Source organism: Podarcis muralis, chromosome 4 (assembly GCF_964188315.1).
Source record: "Podarcis muralis chromosome 4, rPodMur119.hap1.1, whole genome shotgun sequence".
NCBI lineage: Eukaryota > Metazoa > Chordata > Lepidosauria > Squamata > Lacertidae > Podarcis > Podarcis muralis.
The window spans coordinates 32738205-32758149 of record NC_135658.1 but is presented as its reverse complement, the minus strand read 5'-3'; the positions used below and the strand labels follow the sequence as shown (position 1 = coordinate 32758149).

Genomic DNA, 19945 nt, shown 5'->3' with positions numbered 1-19945 from the left:
ATCCATTCTATCATCTATCTTTCTATCTATCTATCTATCTATCTATCTATCTATCTATCTATCTATCTAATCTATCTATCTATCTATCTATCTATCTATCTATCTATCTATCAATCATCTATCTATCTATCTATCTATCTATCTATCTATCTATCTATCTATCTGGCATGACCTGCAAGCCCTGTGACAAGTATATGGCTTTTTCCATGCATGCTTTCTTCAGAGGCATTGCCAAAATCCTGAAGCTCTGGGGACGGGTCCTCTGCAGTGGTTGCCACAGTTCTGTGCTGACCATGGAAGGAAAATGGCAGTTCAAGCCTGCAGCTCCTAAAAGCTATGGAGAGAGTGCTTTCAAAGTCTCCTTGAATGTTGCAGAGCATAGGCTGAACATATTGGTGTGGTCAGCACAGAACATCATTGTAGAGTGGCAGTTGCTATGGGAATGGTGTACTGGTGTTGAGTGACAGGCCACTCACCTATCTTCCCTAATAAGTATAAAGTGTCTCTCTTAAGAGTTCAAAGTATAATAAATATGGGATTGGCTTAGCATGTTGAATATGGAATGGAAGCCACATGCTGGATTTTCATTCTTTAATGCTGCATATTAGTAGTAACATGTTTTTCTACTATGAACTTTGCTTTTTAGGAACCATTTTACCAGGAATGAGGAAAATGAAAGCCTCCTGTAATTGCTTTATGTTTGCTATGTGTGTTCTGCAATATGCTTGCCCAAACACCCTAACTAACTTTCACGGAATGTATTTGCTCGAGAGATTTCTAATCAAACCTCCCCTCTCTTTTCTTCTCCCCACAAAAGGTTGAAAAAAATGATGACATTGACCAAAAGATTGAACAAGATGGCATCAAACCAGAAGATAAAGCTCATAAGGCAGCCACCAAAATTCAGGCTAGCTTCCGTGGACACATAACAAGGAAAAAGCTCAAGGGGGAGAAGAAGGGAGATTCCCAAACTACTGATGTTGAAGCTGGTGAGAAGAAGGAGGAAGTCCTCGCCAATGGCTTGGCGGATGGCAAAGCTGCTATTACAGAAGCTGCTCCAACTGAGAATGCCCTGCCTGCCGATGGCAGCAAAGGAGGAAGCACTCCAGCAGATGAGAAGCAGGGGGAGGGCACAGCTGACACTGGTTCAGAACAACCTGCCACAAAGGCCACTACTCCCGCTGCTCCGTCGGAGGAAAAGTCCGCTGCTGTTGCCGCTGAAACGGAAAGTGCCACTAAAGCTTCTACCGATAATTCACCATCCTTGAAGGCCGACGAAGCCCAAGTCAAGGAGGAACCTAAACAAGCCGAAGTGCCTGCCACTGTCACTACTGCCGTTACCCCCACTGCTGCAGAGGATGCTACTGCCAAGGCAACAGCGCAACCCCAAACAGACACAGCGGAGAGTAGCCAAACCGAAGAGAAGACAGGTACGCTAACAATAGCAAGGGAGGAAAGCTGTCTTGGAATGGAGATAGAGTGGTGATGTGTGAGCTAGGAATTGGGGATTAACATTAGGATTAAGCCACCGGTGGTCCTTCATGAGAACAGGGCAGGTATAGCTTTAAAGCAGGCAGCCATCTATCCTAAATGAAAGTTGGCAATTGACTGGCTCTGTGGTACTGCTCCATGATAGCAGAGCCCAATTTACAGTCCTTGGGCTTTGACGTGACCAGCAAGCGATTTATCTCCCTTGCTCTCCCCTGCAAACCTCATAAGGAGATTTCACCCATAAGGAAACCAAACCTATTTTCAAACATTATGAGAGATACATTTTAAGTGTTGCAAGAGAGAAGTTTCAAAAACTCTGGGCACTCAAAAGATTTTGAGCCTTGTCCACCACGATAGGGTTGGGTTGGGTGTCATAACATACCCCCAGTCACCAGATTATACCATTTATAATAAAGTTGCCATAACGTCTGGCCATTTCTGTCCATGAGTACTGCATTGCCTGATAAATCCACAACCCAGGGCAGCTGATTTGAGGGGTGATGAGAGAGCAGTAAATGGTTAGCAATTTACTTTATTGTTGCATTTATACATCCAAAATGTGGGGAGAGGTGTTCAGGTGCCAGAATAACTTGACCAGCTTTGGGTACTGTGTGTCATGACTGGGCAGTGGGATGGAGTGTGGGGTTGAGTAGTGCAATTTACTGTTCCACCCCAGGCAGCAAACTGCCTTGGGCCAGCACAGGTTGAATTTTTTTAGTTTATTTCATTTATTTCATAAAATGCATACACCGATTGATTGTAAATCAACAACAATCACCCTCAAAATGGTTTACAAAAGATAAAACAGTAAAATCAGAAAACTTCACAACCATACTTTTAAACCTACAGAAGTTAAAATACTGAAAACAAATTAAAATCACCTCAACTTTCTAAGCATCTGGGTAGGCTTGTTTTTAGCAGTTGCGGAAAGGTAAACAGCGTTTCCGTGTGCTGCTCTGGTTTGCCAGAAGCAGCTTAGTCATGCTGGCCACATGACCTGGAAGCTGTACGCCGGCTCCCTTGGCCAATAAAGCAAGATGAGCGCCGCAACCCCAGAGTCGGTCACGACTGGACCTAATGGTCAGGGGTCCCTTTACCTTTACTTAAAAGAGTACAGTGGAGGTGTCTGCTTGATCTCAAGAGTCACAGAGTTCCAAAGTGCGGGTGCTGCCACACTAAATGATTGAATTCTTACTAATGTGGAATGGGTATTGTGTGGCACTTGTAGTAGTGCCAATTCCACCAATCGAAGCTATTGAGTGGGCACATGCAGGGTAGGACGAATGGACACAAATGGCAGAATGATAGTGGTAAGGTCAGCTGGAGGTTTGTGGTGCAAGGGTGGTGAGGGGGAGACAATAGGCTTTGGTGTGATAACCCAGAAAAGGTGGCTTATAACTGCAAAATCTGAAACCAGCATAGGAATTGTATAGGTGGGCTCTATACTAGAGACTTAAACTACTAGTGTTTCCCTCTCCCCATCTAGCTCAAGCATCCTGCTCTCAAAGTGGCCAACCAGCAGTTTTTGGGAAGCCGGCCAGCAGACCCTGAGCAAAACAACATTCACCCCACTTGTGATTCTCAACAATTATTATTTAGGGGCACGCCACACAGCAGTTATGGCTAGTAACCATTAATAGCCTTATTCTCCAAACAGCAATAAGCAAATAGTAAAATGTACAGCGTATCAGGCAGAAAGAGCAGCCAAACTGAAATGTATCCATTCTCCTTGGGTCATGTTTTCATATGGCTTGATTCCAAATGACTTCAATGGAGATGGGCCAGAGATGATTTTGAATCACAGTTTCTGCCAAATTGATCTGTAAATCTCATGGGAAAGCAATGTCTCCAGTACCATAAAGCTAGTAATCTAAAACTTTGAGTGGGATGAACTGAATAAGCAAGGACACATAGGTTATGTGTATAATAAACTTCACAATTCTGGTTGACAAGGGTAAATTATTTTCAGCAGGAACTGAGCTTTTCTTGCTGGGGCCAGGGAGAAGAAAGAGGTGGGGGAAGGGATGGCAAAGAAGGTGCTTAGGGGCATTTTCAGTCAATAGGCATGTTGAAAGAGGCTGCAAAGCTCATTTGCTCCCATGTAGTCCAATTAATCTCCGTGGAACTGTGCCAGAGCAAATGGGCAGTGGAATATGGTCTGTGAAGAGACACTGGGTGCAGATGGCCCATCCTCAACTATGGCAAACCTTGCACAATCTTCCACTGGGTTCTGATTTAAATATTCCATTCTTTCATTTTCTGAATCAACCAATAGGCAGAGAGAGGTTTGTTTTGTAACTATTACAGTGGCGCCATACGCAAGGCAAGCATAGAAGCTTGGTAATGCCATGTATCAGTTTTGATTGTATTATGAAAGCACAGTGCCATGTATGCATTGTGTTACAATAATGCCAGTGTAACTCACTGTGAGGAGGCCAAGAAGCCTTAGGTTGCCCATGGCTTGGCTCTAAAGATGTCACTGAACTTCTCCCTCCAGTGAAGTTTTTTATCAGAAAGATAGCAAGGGGTGGGAGGAGAGGAACAATGACAAAATAAAAAACTTAGATTCAACACCCCATTAAAATGGCAACATCGCTAGGTAGAACTGGTTCAGCCAAACTATTCAGCATCTTACGCCCTAAATAGCTGAAAGATTGCCTCCATCCCTACAGCCTCTCTTGGGTATTAGACTCAGGAGAGGAGCTCTCTTGGTAGTTCTGTCACCCTCAGAAGTGCAGGAAATGCAGCCCAGGCTTTCTCTGTGGCAGCCCCTACATTGTGGACCACCCTCTTCACAGATATGCATTTTGCATCTTCATTATACAGTTTCAGCCGTATGCTGAAGACATACCTCTTTGTCTTGGACTCTGAAAATTCAGGTATTTTTAGAATCATAGAATCATAGAGTTGGAATAGACCACAAGGGCCATCGAGTCCAACCCCCTGCCAAGCAGGAAACACCATCAGAGCACTCCTGACATATGGTTGTCAAGCCTCTGCTTAAAGACCTCCAAAGAAGGAGACTCCACCACACTCCTTGGCAGCAAATTCCACTGTCGAACAGCTCTTACTGTCAGGAAGTTCTTCCTAATGTTTAGGTGGAATTTTCTTTCTTGTAGTTTGGATCCATTGCTCCGTGTCCGCTTCTCTGGAGCAGCAGAAAACAACCTTTCTCCCTCCTCTATATGACATCCTTTTATATATTTGAACATGGCTATCATATCACCCCTTAACCTCCTCTTCTCCAGGCTAAACATTTTTGTGGGACCCATCTTTTCTATATTTGGGTTAAACTATATGGCACTGCTTTTGCTTCAGATTGTTTTACTTGCCTTTATAATTGCATATAAATTGTTTACTTCTTTTATATTGTTTTAATTGTATTGCTGTAACCTGCCCTGGGACCTTACAGTGAAGGGTGGGTTAGAAATCCAATAAACAACAAAACAAATATTTGACAGAAATAGGGGCAAATTTGGATGCTCCTGGGCAGGCAAAACATCTCGGGTATTTCAAGAGGAATTTCCAAGGTTCCATCTAGGATTTAACACTATACTTGAATTCCAGGCTCTTTGAACAGTTCACATGCCAGCCTGGAGTTCATGCTCCAGTTCACATAGCTGACTCAACTTATTAAAACTAGACCATGAATTCTGCAAGAAAACCTATCTTTCCTGGAACAAGTAAGAAGTTTGAGGGCTTTCCTCTACCCTTTGGCTCATGGTAGCAAAACCATTGCAAAGCCAATACAAAAAGTGATAGGATTGATTATATTAGAATGAATTGTAGGATAGTAGTAAGAAATTGATTGAGCTGATTGAGCTATTAGTGGAAAATTGATTGGTGTTGTGTTTTTTTTGCTTGGAATTAAGCTGAGCAAAAATCAATGTTTGCTTAGCTTAATTGGCTCTAAATTAACATTGTCCAAACATTTCATAAAATTGTGAAATGAAGACAGGAATAAAAATGTGTGTGTCTACTGATGATGCCATTTTGTGGGCCCTCTTGGATACAAGGTGGAATTAAAATAGATTGGGTGAGTGAATATTCACTTTCCCTTTAAACTATAATTGAAAGGCGAGCAGGGCCACTTAACTGCTTTCATGGCACAACATGAAAAGGTGCTTGCTCACCTCATAAATGCTTCACCCTACTGTCTCCACGGTCAGGTGCCTACCTTTAATCCACTTCCCACAAAGTAGATCCTTTCCTTCTCTCCCCTTAATGACCTGAGGGTCTCTATGGTATACACCATGCATTACTCTCTAAAGGGGCCAATGACAGCTGGCTTGGAGTGTGTAAGGTGGACCTGAACTTTCGTAGGAATTTCCTGAGTCTTCATAGAGATGCCTGACACTTGCTCTAAAAATCGTTGGCATTATTATTTCAGTGAGCAAAGGCTGGCACTGTAATTGGTAGTGGAAGGCTGCCAACAAATAAATAAATCTAGTTGGCTACAAGATGGTATCATTGGCTGGCTAATTTCCAAGGCACACTTGGCTCCCACTATTACAAAAAAGTAAATGCAGGTCAGCCCACATTTTTGCAGTGGTGTTCATCTGGAATAAATTTTCCTGTAGTTACTGCCTCAATCTTCTAATTCAAGGACATGATCTCATGGGTGACATTGACAGTAGACATACCCTGCCCTTTATTTGTCCTATGTTTGGGAAACCATGATGTCATCTGAAATTGAGCAGTGTGCAGGAATTGCCTAGTGCATCAAGTAACTGCAATAATCAAGATATTTCAGGACTTACAATTATAATAATCATTTTTATTTCTTAACATCTGGCACAACTGAGCTGGAATGTCTCTTGTGTGGGATCCATTGAAGCGATTAAAACATGCAACTTATTCTTGTAGAGATGTGGACATGCACTGATCTTTTACAAAAATGCTTGCTTAAAACTGATATTGTATAGGACAGGCATCCCCAAACTCGGCCCTCCAGATGTTTTGGGGCTACAGTTCCCATCATCCCTGACCACTGGTCCTGCTAGCTAGGGATGTTGGGAGTTGTGGTCCCAAAACATCTGGAGGGCCGAGTTTGGAGGTGCATGGTATAGGAAGTCCAGATTCCCTCTCTTCTATCCTGTAAGGATAGTCCCTACATTTGGAATTTACTCAACCTTTCTCATATAAGGATCACTGTTGAACTTGGAAAATGCAACTGCTTCCCCCTAAGGTTCAGAAAATAGCTCAGTTTATTCTGAGTTCCATTATGCTACTGATGCTATCTCTCTGTCAACTTGTGAGCCACCAGGCTACCTTGTTTGTGCACATAACTTGCACTATCTCAAGGGGTGGGATGGAGCCTTGAGGGAGCATAGGATTCTAACTTGGTTCCTCTCTTGCCACCTCACACTTCATGCTCTACCAGGATCAATGTCCTTCCAAGGCCCAAGTATCTCTGTGCTGGCATAAAGATTTTTACAGTGGCACAGTGATGTCCTCTGCCAGATCAGGAGGTGATCCTATCCTGCTGGCTGGGCATAATTTGAAGATATGATTGTTCTGAAAGTCACTGCAAAGTTATCACATATATACCAGCTATTGCTCTAAAGCAATAAAAAGACAATTTGTGGTAGATCACCTGGCTGGAAAAGGCCAGATTTTCATGTGACAATGATCTCAAGGGTTACGTAGCTATCTGAAGAAGAAAGTATGCCTCTGTACTCAGGAAAGTCAAATTATGCATGTAAAGCTGGCAAAATCTCTCTCTTTGAATGTGGCACTGTATCTTTGCTGCATTGTTTTACATTAAGGCTTTCTCTGTCTCCCCACATTCTCAGGTTGTTTTAGGGGTCTTTATATCTCAAGAACCTATGGATAACTATTCCATTCTACTTTCAGTTTCCTGGTGGACATGGATCTCTGTGGATGGTTTTCAAAATGTTTGAAAAGCTCTATTTTATTTTATACAGGATAGTGGTAAAGAGACACATTTCAGCTACTTTGGGTATCACTTGTGCATACAGGATTGAGTCGGGGAAATGTCAGTTGTAATATAAAATGTATGAAGAAATCTAGTTCTAATGTGACCATTTTATCTGAGTATTTGAAACACCGTGCTTTGTAGCTGCTATCACACTGAGCAAATTTAGTGCCTGTTCCAATTTCACTTGCATTAATCCAGAGATCTATGCACTGCTTTCTATTAAGTGAACAAACACACTGGCTCCCCTGTGATGGCAATGGAAGGATTAACTATAATGTTCAATCTAGCTATGCAATGTGTAATTTCCTTCTTCGCAAGCTCTGTATAACAAGGGCCACGTGTATGTCTAAACTTGAAATCATATGCAACCTTGCATTCTCCTGTGCAATGAAATCCAGTGTGGTTTCCACAAACTCCTTGTTCTTCCCTGTTTGTTTCTGGTCAGTAATGTTTATTGGCTTTATTGCTAATTATGAATGTTTTGCAAATACTCCTTCCCTCTCATAGATTGCATTTCCACTTTTAATACTAAGGAGTGATAAGTGCTTTCCCCATATTCTGGTATTACAACTATTGCTGGGCAACCTGTGATGTTGCTGGACTTCCAGCTGCCATGATCCCTAACCATGCTGGCTGAGGGGAGATGGTTTGTTTTATTTATGAATACTTTGTATTATTTTCTGTGTATTGCTGCAGCATTTTTAGAATACTGTTATTGTTTAACTGAACAACATTTGTCATCACCTTGTAATAAATTTTCTGAAAAGGGGACTATACATTACTTAAGGATGGGATTCACTTAACAAACTGTGTCAGCGGAAGTCCTGCACATTGTCAGTGGCTTCTGCAATGGGGCTCCCCACTCGCCTCCTCCCATGCACTCCCCATAATTGGCTCAGGAGTGGGGTTAAGAACCCCGCCCCCAGAACCACACATGGATGATTGTTCCATCTGAGAAGCTGCAATGCTTGCACAGACGGAACGACCTCCACAGTGCTACCTTGAATTTTACCCAGAATAAACAGCATAAGGAGGTTCACAGGTTCCCTAGTCATGGCTTTGGACATTTGGCAGAAGGGCTTTCCTGGTGATTTGCTGACTGTTCCCAAGGAAGTCACATGCTTCCTCCTCGGTCCCCTTTTAAATTATGTTTCTTAATAAGGAGACACAGTACCATTTAGGCTTTCCTAAGTCAGTTTTCTGCCTGAAGTAGAGTACCAAATGATGTCACTCAGCCCATGTCTTATTCCAGCTTATTTGAGAGTTGCCAGGCACCCATTCTGTTAACTTTTAGGAATCAGGTTGAGACACATTTACTCTCTCAGCCATTTTAATTGGAAGTATGTTAAATATTGGAAGGATGCTATGTTAGCTGTTGCTTTCACATCTAATTGGCATTTAATCATCTCAAATTTTGCTGATTTTAATTGTTTAATTGTATATATTATATTGTTGTTGTTACTCAGTTTTATTGTACAATGTAAACTGCCCTGGGATAAATATTATGGGTACCATATAAAAGCCTTGACTGTCTGAATGAATGAATATTTTTAGAATATGTTATTGCAGCACGATCCCATGTCTGTTCAAAAGTAAGTCCTATTGAATGAAATGGGGCTTACTCACAGGTAAGTGAGGTTGGGATTGCAGAGTTAGTTACCATAAGTAAAGTATGCTTCACTGTAAAAATCTCATCTCTCATCACCAAGATCACCCTTAGAGAAAGCAACTCTCATCATGTAGCCCTTTTGTTCCAAAGGGGTTTTCTCATCCCCTGCTTCAAAGCCAGCTTTCATCTATTGCAAAGGGCTCCCTTTTCTTCCCCAGGTAACCTGAGCAGCAAAACAGACTTCAGCACAAAGATGGATTCTGCTTTAAAAACTACGACAACAACAACAACAACAACCAGTCAATGTCTCTAGCTTCCACATCACTGGCCAAGAGCTAGACTAATAGCAAGACAGAGATTATTTTCTAATTTCCTCCTAGGAACCTGCATATTAATTGCATCCCGGTGAGGAAATAGCTTCAAACATGCTTGTCTCTGATCAGCTCAATCAAAGTTTTTGAGAGCTAGGGATTGGGAATCTAGGTACTCTTTTAATGCAGAAGAGCCTATAGACTGGCTGGACCCATAGAAATGTTGTCCCACAACTTCTAAATAAGGATAGTTCAGAAGTTCAGAAATCATTCTCTCTACTGCTGTTTATGCTCTGTGTCCTAAAGGGGATCTGTGCTATCCCAGGTCCTGATACTGGTTTGTGTTATTGGTGGAATGAACATGCTGCCATGTTAATCAAAATCTCTTCCAGGGAAGCGGAAAGGGGAATTGATTTTTAACTTCAGGAATCATCTGGAAATATCTTCACTTATAACATAAGATAACTTTTGCCTTTTGTCTATCCAGAGCATGCCCTCTCTTAAGAGTCAACATTTCATTTTATTTCTTGATTATACTCCAAATCTACTTTCCCTTGAACATGTTAACTGAAAATAGTAAGGTCTTGCTTAATTAAGTCTGCATTGGGATCTGGGTGGTTGTCAACAAGCTCAGTTTGCTCTGTATGGGTGACATACTGCTTGGCTAGGCTAGTGAGAAAAACCTATGGGAGTCTGGTAAACTGGTAGACTTAGAAATTGGCAAGTGAGGCCAGGCTCTCTACACCTTGAAACTCATGTTGAATTGTTGCTTTGTTAATTGACCTATAGGCGAGAGTTTCTGCATTTCTAGCAGTGATGGGGAAGCTTTTTCACACTTAGGGCCACGTGTCCTTCTGTGCAGCCTTTCAGGGGCCACACGCCAGTGAGCAGGGTGGGGCCAGAAGGAAAAGTGGTCAGAGCAATGAATGTAATCCCTCCACTTTGTACAGTTGGCTAGTTTGTACACACATGCACATACCCCTCCTTGTTTTTTGACTACCCCTACCTAAAATTGTCTATGCCACAATGAAGTGGCTTTGTTCCAAGTTGAACACCACTTGCATGCTAGTCTTTGCATGTTAGATATTCAAGATCAATCTGCATTTCACAGTTTAACCAAACTGTTGATAGAGAATAAACAAGGTAAGAGACTATGGGAGAACACTGTCCAACCATCTCGTCCTCTGTTGTCCCCTTCTCCTTGTGCCCTCAATCTTTCCCAACATCAGGGTCTTTTCCAGGGAGTCTTCTCTTCTCATGAGGTAGCCAAAGTATTGGAGCCTCAGCTTCACGATCTATCCTTCCAGTGAGCACTCAGGGCTGATTTCCTTAAGAATGGATAGGTTTGATCTTCTTGCAGTCCATGGGACTCTCAAGAGTCTCCTCTAGCACCATAATTCAAAATTTGAAACAATAAGACCAATTAAATATCATCAGACCTGTTATAATATCAGCAATAAGATTGCCAACACCTGCATTTCAAGCTAGCTTCTGATAACTATATACCTGGAGAGGTTTGGCCCCACCACCACAAAATAACCCACACACCCAGCTCTTAAAAGCACAGAATTAAGCTTTGAGAAGGCAGGAGATATAATGCATTGTACAGACCCGAGAGCCTGTTGTGTACAGTTGAGAAATGGCAATGCAGTTTACAGCAGTAACACAGTCCCTTAATATCAGCATCTAATAGGCTAAACATTTCAGATGAAAACCAAAAGCTGCTAGAATATCTTTTGGGATTTTGTGCTCAAAGGAACAAGTCCATTAGAAAACAGTCAAGGTTATATAGGCTACACTTTGTAATGTGCATTTCCACCTGTTTCACAGCATAAAGATCCATAGCGGAACATCCCTGCTAAGTGCATCTGGGCTAAGAACATCTGTTTATGGAATAATTCACAAGTGCCTTCCAATTTGTGAATGACAGGGTCAGAAGAGTAAACAAACAAACAAACAAACAAACAAACAAACAAGATACTGGCCAGCAGTTATTCTAAACATCTACAGCAGCTCCATAAGGTTAGATATAGTCTTTCCATGAATACGGAAACAAGAGAGGCACATGTAGTCCTTTGTCGTATTGTACTGTATCAGCTTTCAATACAAGATGAGTAAGTCCTAGTTATCCCTTTATTTTGTTAAAGCAAAAACCCACCTTATCAGAGGGGCATCATAACATCAGATTTCAGCAAAGCTACTCTAGGAGATAGGTGACTGAAAATATGGTCTCATTTTTTAGTACATTACAGGACTTTTAAGCTCCATTAGGGTCTTTCATGTGCTGAAAAATGGTTTCATAACAGATTTTGAGATTCATTTAAGAAGATACTGGGACATACAAATGCCCATGGGAAAAACTGATGAATGGCTTTGGGGTGTGAGTTGCATTGTCCACTCAGCTGGCTCTTGCTGCATCATGTAAGACTAGTATACTGTTAACAGAAGTAGCTGCTTTCTCTGTAAACCTTTTACACTGCTTCTGAAGAATGTGGACTAACTTTACAACCTTATATATACTTAGCTAAACAGAGTGGGCAATACTTTTGAATAGGCATGCATAGGATTCCACTGTTAGTCTTTTTTAAATATGGCCCCAAGACCTTCCCTCAGTAAATGGGATACTTGAAGTAGCTTATGAATCTCATAAGAATAGAATAGTGTGAATTCCATGCTAACTAGATTTTAAAAATAGATTGTTTTACAGGAGAAATGCTGTAGCACTTCTACAGAACATCTGATTTGCATGTAGAAAGTCCTAGGTCCCCAGCATTTTCAGGCAGAAACCCTGGAGAGTAGCTGCCAATGAGTATAAACAATGTTGAGTTAGATGGACCAATGGTCCACTGAATTTCTGCAGAAACCTTGCAACCAAAAAGTTGTTGCCTATACCTATATTTTCTCACTAGAGCCTCTTTTGATGTATCCCTCAATTCTCTGCCCTCCCTCCTCTCAAGAGGGGCCAGAACTAATTAAATGCACCTGTTAACATGACTCAGAAGTAATTACCATGACATTTTCACACCTGGGCTTCAATGACTCAGCACAAGAGCTCACTATTCCCTCTCTGGGCTTTTGGGGGTAGCAATTAATATGTCTGGCAGAGTGGGTGTATAAGGCCATCAGATGCTAGCATTAAAACCACTGCCTTTGTGGCTGGGCATGTGGGAGTTATTCACGGAGGGAAAACAATCTAATTAAGGTTGTCTTATGGATCACTATCCTGCCACATCATTCACAGAACTCAGTTTGTGTTTTAGGGGCCAGGTCTAGGGTGACCAGGTGAAAAAGAGGACAGTGCTTGTGTACATTTACTAGTTGGGAAGAAGACTGAAACTTACACCTGCTGAAATTCCCTCTTCTCTACAGCTATTTAAAGTAAAAGAGCTTTAACCAAGCCAACCTAACTTGGGCCCAGTCTTGTAATTTCCTCCATGGGATGTTCATCAGAGCTGAACATGCCTTCCTGTTTTGCCATGTTTGGCTCAACAAGAGACAGTGCAAATTCATTCATTTCAAATTCCTTACACCTTTCACGATTTTGCTTTTTCTTCTTGAAGGACATGTTGTTTCCCTTTGAGAATTATCAGATGCAGGAAATGATCATGGTGGGTAAGAGGATTAAACCTCTTGTGCCATTGTGTATTTCCATAAGTGCTTATTGCAGTGTCTGAGGGCAGTGGTGGGTTTTCTGGGATATGCCCTTGGTAGCTGAGCTATGTGAATCGTTTGATTTTGTTGAAGTTAGAGTGGGTGCATTTTGTCTGTGTGGATTTTAAACAAAGTGTGCTAATTGTGTTGTGTTCTGGTTAAAGCCGCAATCTTATTACCTCTTACTTAGGAGTAAGTGATATTGAACTCAATGGGTGTTGAAGTAGGAGGGACAGGTGCACTTCTTGAGCTAATAGTAGCATTGAAGGGAGTAAGTGTCATCATGAAAGGGTCTGAGTAGTCATGCTTAAGACTAAGTGCCACTAGAGCAGCTTTCTTCAATTGAGTACCCACCAGATGTTCTGGACTCCATTTCCCATCAGCCCCTGCCAGCATAGCAAGTTGTCAGGGATGATGGGAGTTGTAGTCCAAAAGATCTGGAGGACCTCAGGTTGTGAGAGCCTGAACTAGGGAGTAATTTTAAACCAACCAGGGTTGGCAGCTGGAGCACCAAGAGCAGAAAAACGGTAAAAATATATTTGAATGGACTTTCTTGTTACGAAATTCGATCTGCAGAGCCTGATCGATGAGCCGTGACCTCTGATTACTTTACGAACGTCAATCAGCAGTTTACAACGGGTCCGGCACACTTCTTCAAAAGCTGCGCCATTGTTGCTCCCTCCAGTTCACGGCTTAGCAGAGTTGGACACAGCGGGAAAACTATCACGTCCTTTGACAAACACACGCAGTCCGGTTTGTCTATTTACAGCTCTTTATTGAAACAGTTCAGCCATCGCTGCTGGCAGCCATTGCAAACATGTCTCTCTCTCAGACACACAGAGAGAAACTGAACAAACAGGGAATAGTCCCGCCCAGCTTCTAAAGCTTCTGTCTCCGCCCAGCTGTTAGCTGACGTCAGCAGGTGACACACACCAGGGAATTTAACCAGATAAATTCTGAACTATAACACCCCCCCTTGTGTCCCTGCGTGATACCTGTGCAACATCTTCAGTACCTTGTGAGATCAATTCCTTCCCCAATGCTTTGCGCCTTCCCTTGGCAAACCTGTTTGGCATTTGTGGAACCACCTCACAACTTTCAGAATCGCACTGTGCGAAACTTATCCACGCACCTGTGGCCTGATACCTCTCTGGTGGGACACCCTTTGTTGGGCGACTGGACCTCCTAGGCACAAACTCAGGTGTTTCCTCTGACTCACTTTGATCAGCAGGTGTGTCCTCTGCATCATGGGATTCTCCTTCTGACTTAAAGCGTTTTCGAATCCTCTCCATTACACTCACAGGAGAACTAGGCTCGCTTTTGGGTGCTCTCTTAACATCTTGTGGAGAAGCTACCGAAACCTCATCCTGCTCCTGACTTTGCTCCTGACTTTGGTCGTCATCAGCAGCCTCAGCCCCTTCTTCCTCTGCCTCATCAGAACTGTCTTCTGGATCAGAGAGACAATCTGAGAGAATATCACGCCTAACAGGAGTCTTTGACTTCACGTCCTCCTATAAGAACTCAGCGTGTTTACTGATCAGCACCTTACTCTGATCACCTGACGGGTAAGCAAATCGCCATGCACGGGCTTCTGGCTCATACCCACAGAAGATCATTTTCTGGACTTTGGCTCCATCTGGCCCTCGCAAAGCCTCAGGCACAGAGACAAGCGCAGGAGTCCCAAACGTCCGCAGAAAGTGAACCTGGGGTTTTCGGCCATTTAACAAAGAGAACGGTGTGTCACCTACCAATGAGTTGTAGACACGATTCCAGGTGAATGACACAGCCCTCGTAGCCTCCAGCCAAAACTCAGGAGGTAACCTGGCTTCTTTCAGCATCACCTGTGCAGCTTTAATCAGAGCTCCACTTCTCAGCTCTGCCACTCCACCTTGCTGGGGTGAAAGAACTGTGTGTCGTATCCCTTTCTGTTGAAAGAACTTCTGCAAAGCAGAACCAGTGTACTTAGCATTTCTGTCACTGATGATAGTTTGAACCCTGGTGGAGAACCTCAGTTCCACCCCCTCAATCCAGCTCTTGATCAGCTGTGCTGCATCCTCCCTGGATTTGAGACCGTGAGCCCAAGAATTCTGCGAGAAATCATCCAAAAAAGTTAGCAGAAACCTGGCCCCCCCTAGACTTGGTGCCTTGACAGGACCGGACAAATCTATGTGAACCAGCTCAAAAGGTTTAGCGGCTACACGTTCCACCTTTGGGTAACTGCACCCTCTCACCTTTGCCTGCTTGCAAGTGTCACAATTAATGGCACTTTGACAATCTTTAATCTTACAACCTGTAACAACCTCAGGTAACACCTGCAAATCCTCTAAAGGATTGTGAATCGTTCTCTGATGCCATACGCATGCACATGTAACATTATGAGCGGGAATTGTAGCACGCTGGTTGGGAACTGTAGCACGCAACGCTTGTGCTTTCTCAACCTTCCCCTCACCTCCAAGAGACGTTTTAAGAATGAAAAGATCATTCTGTCCCTTCCGCACTTTGGCCAGTAACCTCCCCCCTTTGGAGATTGTGCAGACATCATTTTCAAAACAAACTTTGAACCCCTTACTTAACAAATAAGGCACAGATAACAAACATTGTTGAATCTCTGGAACAATACAAAAATCCACCGTTTCCTGTAAAACAGAAAGATAGGCATTAGTACACTTGGAAACTCTAGTTTTCTGTCCATTTGCAAACTTAATAGTCTGTCCCTTCGGAACTGCCGTGCAATTCCACCTCTCGACTGCAGGGGTCTCTGGAACCATGTTGCGGTTAGCTGCAGAGTCTATTACAAAGGCCATCTCGGAATTTTCCACTCGGCCCTCCTCAAACACTGCCATACTCGCTGAGACTTGATAAGACTCTTCTCCCTGCTGTTTACCACGGCCACCTGGCTCAGTTCCACGCCTGCCTGTCTTCCCAGGCCTGTTGCCATGGAAACCCGCCTGATTCCCATGGGAAATGTCCTTCACAACATCCTGCCGCGGCTCTCTGCACCGGTGGGGGCAATTACGACGTAAATGCTCTGTTGAATTACAGATGTAACAACGACGAACGGAAAAAGCCTGGACAGTGCATTCAGCTGGCCTGGCTCCGCCCTTACACCCAGAGCTCCCTGTGCCAGCCTTGCCCTCTTTCACCGCCCTCTGCCGCTTTGATTCTTCGTCAATCAAGCGTCCGCTAATATAATCAATCGTAAGATCTTGCGGAGGCATCGTTTCCATCGTTAGAACCAAGTTCTCATAACTCCTGTCCAAAGAACTTAAAAGTGTATAAGCCTTAAGTTCATCAGGGAAGGGCACATTGAGCTGACGCAGCTTACTGAAAATAGTCAGCACCTGGGCAATGTGATCCCTTATCGGTTCCCCTGGCGACAGCTTCTTCTCAAACAGAGAACGGATCACATGAATCTTAGCCCCAGCTGTGGTCCTCTGATGTATTCTAGTCAGAGCAGACCAAATCTGATGACAGGTACGTAAGCCGTCTATATGAGGGAGCTGCGACGCCTCAAGCGCCATCACTACATGGGACATGGCCTTCTTGTCTTTCTTTGCCGCTGCAGTGGCTCTCTCCACGTCTGCGGCTCCTGCATTGGGCCCGGCCACGACTGGATCAGCCTGCGTGCATTCCCACAGCTGCTTTCCCTCCAGCCAATAGTACATGCGCTTATTCCAGTCTTCCCAATTGGAGCCATTGAGCCTTTCGAAGGGAATATTGAAGCTCTCATGGCCCTGTGCCTGAGCAGCAGCCATTCTCCTCCCGTTCTCCCAAGGGGCCCCAAGCTTACTCACAGCTTATCCAGCACCCGTCCGGAGAAACGATTTATCCAGCTGCTCTTCAGCTCTCAGCTCTCAGCACAGGCAGACCTTTCAGCTAGCCGCTTGCCTCAGATTCCGGCCTCCGTCTCCTGCCGTGCTCCGTTGCTCGCAACTTCAAAGCTTCCGTGATAGTTTTACAAGCGGTAATTAAGTACCCATGACCTGTTACGAAATTCGATCTGCAGAGCCTGATCGATGAGCCGTGACCTCTGATTACTTTACGAACGTCAATCAGCAGTTTACAACGGGTCCGGCACACTTCTTCAAAAGCTGCGCCATTGTTGCTCCCTCCAGTTCACGGCTTAGCAGAGTTGGACACAGCGGGAAAACTATCACGTCCTTTGACAAACACACGCAGTCCGGTTTGTCTATTTACAGCTCTTTATTGAAACAGTTCAGCCATCGCTGCTGGCAGCCATTGCAAACATGTCTCTCTCTCAGACACACAGAGAGAAACTGAACAAACAGGGAATAGTCCCGCCCAGCTTCTAAAGCTTCTGTCTCCGCCCAGCTGTTAGCTGACGTCAGCAGGTGACACACACCAGGGAATTTAACCAGATAAATTCTGAACTATAACACTTTGGGACTCACTTTGATCAGCAGGTGTGTCCTCTGCATCATGGGATTCTCCTTCTGACTTAAAGCGTTTTCGAATCCTCTCCATTACACTCACAGGAGAACTAGGCTCGCTTTTGGGTGCTCTCTTAACATCTTGTGGAGAAGCTACATCCTGCTCCTGACCCTGGTCAATGATCTGGTCGTCATCAGCAGCCTCAGCCACTTCATCCTCTGCCTCATCAGAACTGTCTTCTGGATCAGAGAGACAATCTGAGAGAACATCACGCCTAACAGGAGGCTTTGACTTCACCTCCTCCTCTAAGAACTCAGCGTGTTTACTGATCAGCACCTTACTCTGATCACCTGACGGGTAAGCAAATCGCCATGCACGGGCTTCTGGCTCATACCCACAGAAGATCATTTTCTGGACTTTGGCTCCATCTGGCCCTCGCAAAGCCTCAGGCACAGAGACAAGCGCAGGAGTCCCAAACGTCCGCAGAAAGTGAACCTGGGGTTTTCGGCCATTTAACAAAGAGAACGGTGTGTCACCTACCAATGAGTTGTAGACACGATTCCAGGTGAATGACACAGCCCTCGTAGCCTCCAGCCAAAACTCAGGAGGTAACCTGGCTTCTTTCAGCATCACCTGTGCAGCTTTAATCAGAGCTCCACTTCTCAGCTCTGCCACTCCACCTTGCTGGGGTGAAATAACTGTGTGTCGTATCCCTTTCTGTTGAAAGAACTTCTGCAAAGCAGAACCAGTGTACTTAGCATTTCTGTCACTGATGATAGCTTGAACCCTGGTGGAGAACCTCTGTTCCACCCCCTCAATCCAGCTCTTGATCAGCTGTGCTGCATCCTCCCTGGATTTGAGACCGTGAGCCCAGGAATTCTGTGAGAAATCATCCAGAAAAGTTAGCAGAAACCTGGCCCCCCCTAGACTTGGTGCCTTGACAGGACCGGACAAATCTATGTGAACCAGCTCAAAAGGTTTAGCGGCTACACGTTCCACCTTTGGGTAACTGCACCCTCTCACCTTTGCCTGCTTGCAAGTGTCACAATTAATGGCACTTTGACAATCTTTAATCTTACAACCTGTAACAACCTCAGGTAACACCTGCAAATCCTCTAAAGGATTGTGAATCGTTCTCTGATGCCATACGCATGCACATGTAACAGTATGAACGGGAATTGTAACTGTAAAGGATTGGTGCTCAAACCATTACAACTACCATCACTACCACTTTTTTCTCTGAGGAAACTTACAGTTTGCATGTACTACTGAGGTCCTTGTTGTTGTTGTTTAGTCGTGTCTGACTCTTCGTGACCCCATGGACCAGAGCACGCCAGGCACTTCTGTCTTCCACTGAGGTCCTACTGGAGGTTTAATGTCAGGACCCTGTAGGGAGCCATCTGTTTTTGGATGGGTAGCAGATTTCAGTCTTAGAATAGAATAGAATCATAGAATCATAGAGTTGGAAGAGACCACAAGGGCCATCGAGTCCAACCCCCTGCAAAGCAGGAAACACCATCAGAGCACTCCTGACATATGGTTGTCAAGCCTCTGCTTAAAGACCTCCAAAGACGGAGACTCCACCACACTCCTTGGCAGCAAATTCCACTGTCGAACAGCTCTTACTGTCAGGAAGTTCTTCCTAATGTTTAGGTGGAATCTTCTTTCTTGTAGTTTGGATCCATTGCTCCGTGTCTTAAAGTATGGCATTTTTATTTATTTATTACTAAGACACACTGACACAGAATTAACTGCTAAAAGAAAACATATTTTAACCCATTTGCATGGCAGAAGTCAAACAACTCTGAGAGCTGAAGCAACTGATTTTGACCTCTGCCATCTTAACTGCAAGTGCTGGTAATTAGTGAGAGGAGGTAGCTGATGCTGTGTCCTCATAAGCAATTATGTTAGTCAGTGATAATGCTTTGCATCCTTGACAAACTAATATGCTTGCATGAATATTCCTAACTTCATGTCACAGGTCTGGTCTGGTGTATCTGTTGTATGGTCCTTAACTGACACATCCTACCAAAGTGATACAATTGCAGTATGTTAAACTAGAAACTATGGGACACAGCGACTAACTGGATTTTGATTTGATTATGTTAATAATGAGTGATACTTATAGTCAATCTGTCTCTCTGGTGATACACAAATGTTGTGTGATTTATTCACTGACATTACTGAAAACTTCATGGAGGGAGGGTAGGGAACAGCCATGAATGCTTGGTTACTTTCTTGGCCAGAGTTGGTCATTCAAGAGCAGTAAGACACATGGCAGAGCACAGTATTCCCAAAGCATTGCACACTATGCTTTTGGCTCTGTTACTGAGCACTGTGTTGGTTTGACATTAACATTTTGGTAGTTCTAAGGGAACTTCTGACTGTTCATACCTATGTTAAGGTAGTTCCCTTTACACACAGCTGAGATACAGAAGTCATTTCCCCATACTCCAGAAGCATGTGGATATCCCAGCCATGTGGGCATGGTTGATTGTGTGGGTCATCTTCTCTAGATCAGTGCAGTATTGGGGTGGAAGAGCCAAATGA

At 43.8% G+C, this 19945-nt stretch overlaps 1 protein-coding gene across 1 annotated transcript in view; it reads left to right on the top strand.

The window, feature by feature from the left end:
* GAP43 (growth associated protein 43) overlaps positions 1–19945 on the top strand; it is a 59446-nt gene that overhangs the window by 27416 nt on the left and 12085 nt on the right. Inside the window, exon 2 of the mRNA XM_028726543.2 lies at positions 818–1430. Within this exon, the coding sequence (XP_028582376.1) occupies positions 818–1430 (613 nt within the window). The remainder of the gene's footprint in view (positions 1–817; positions 1431–19945) is intronic.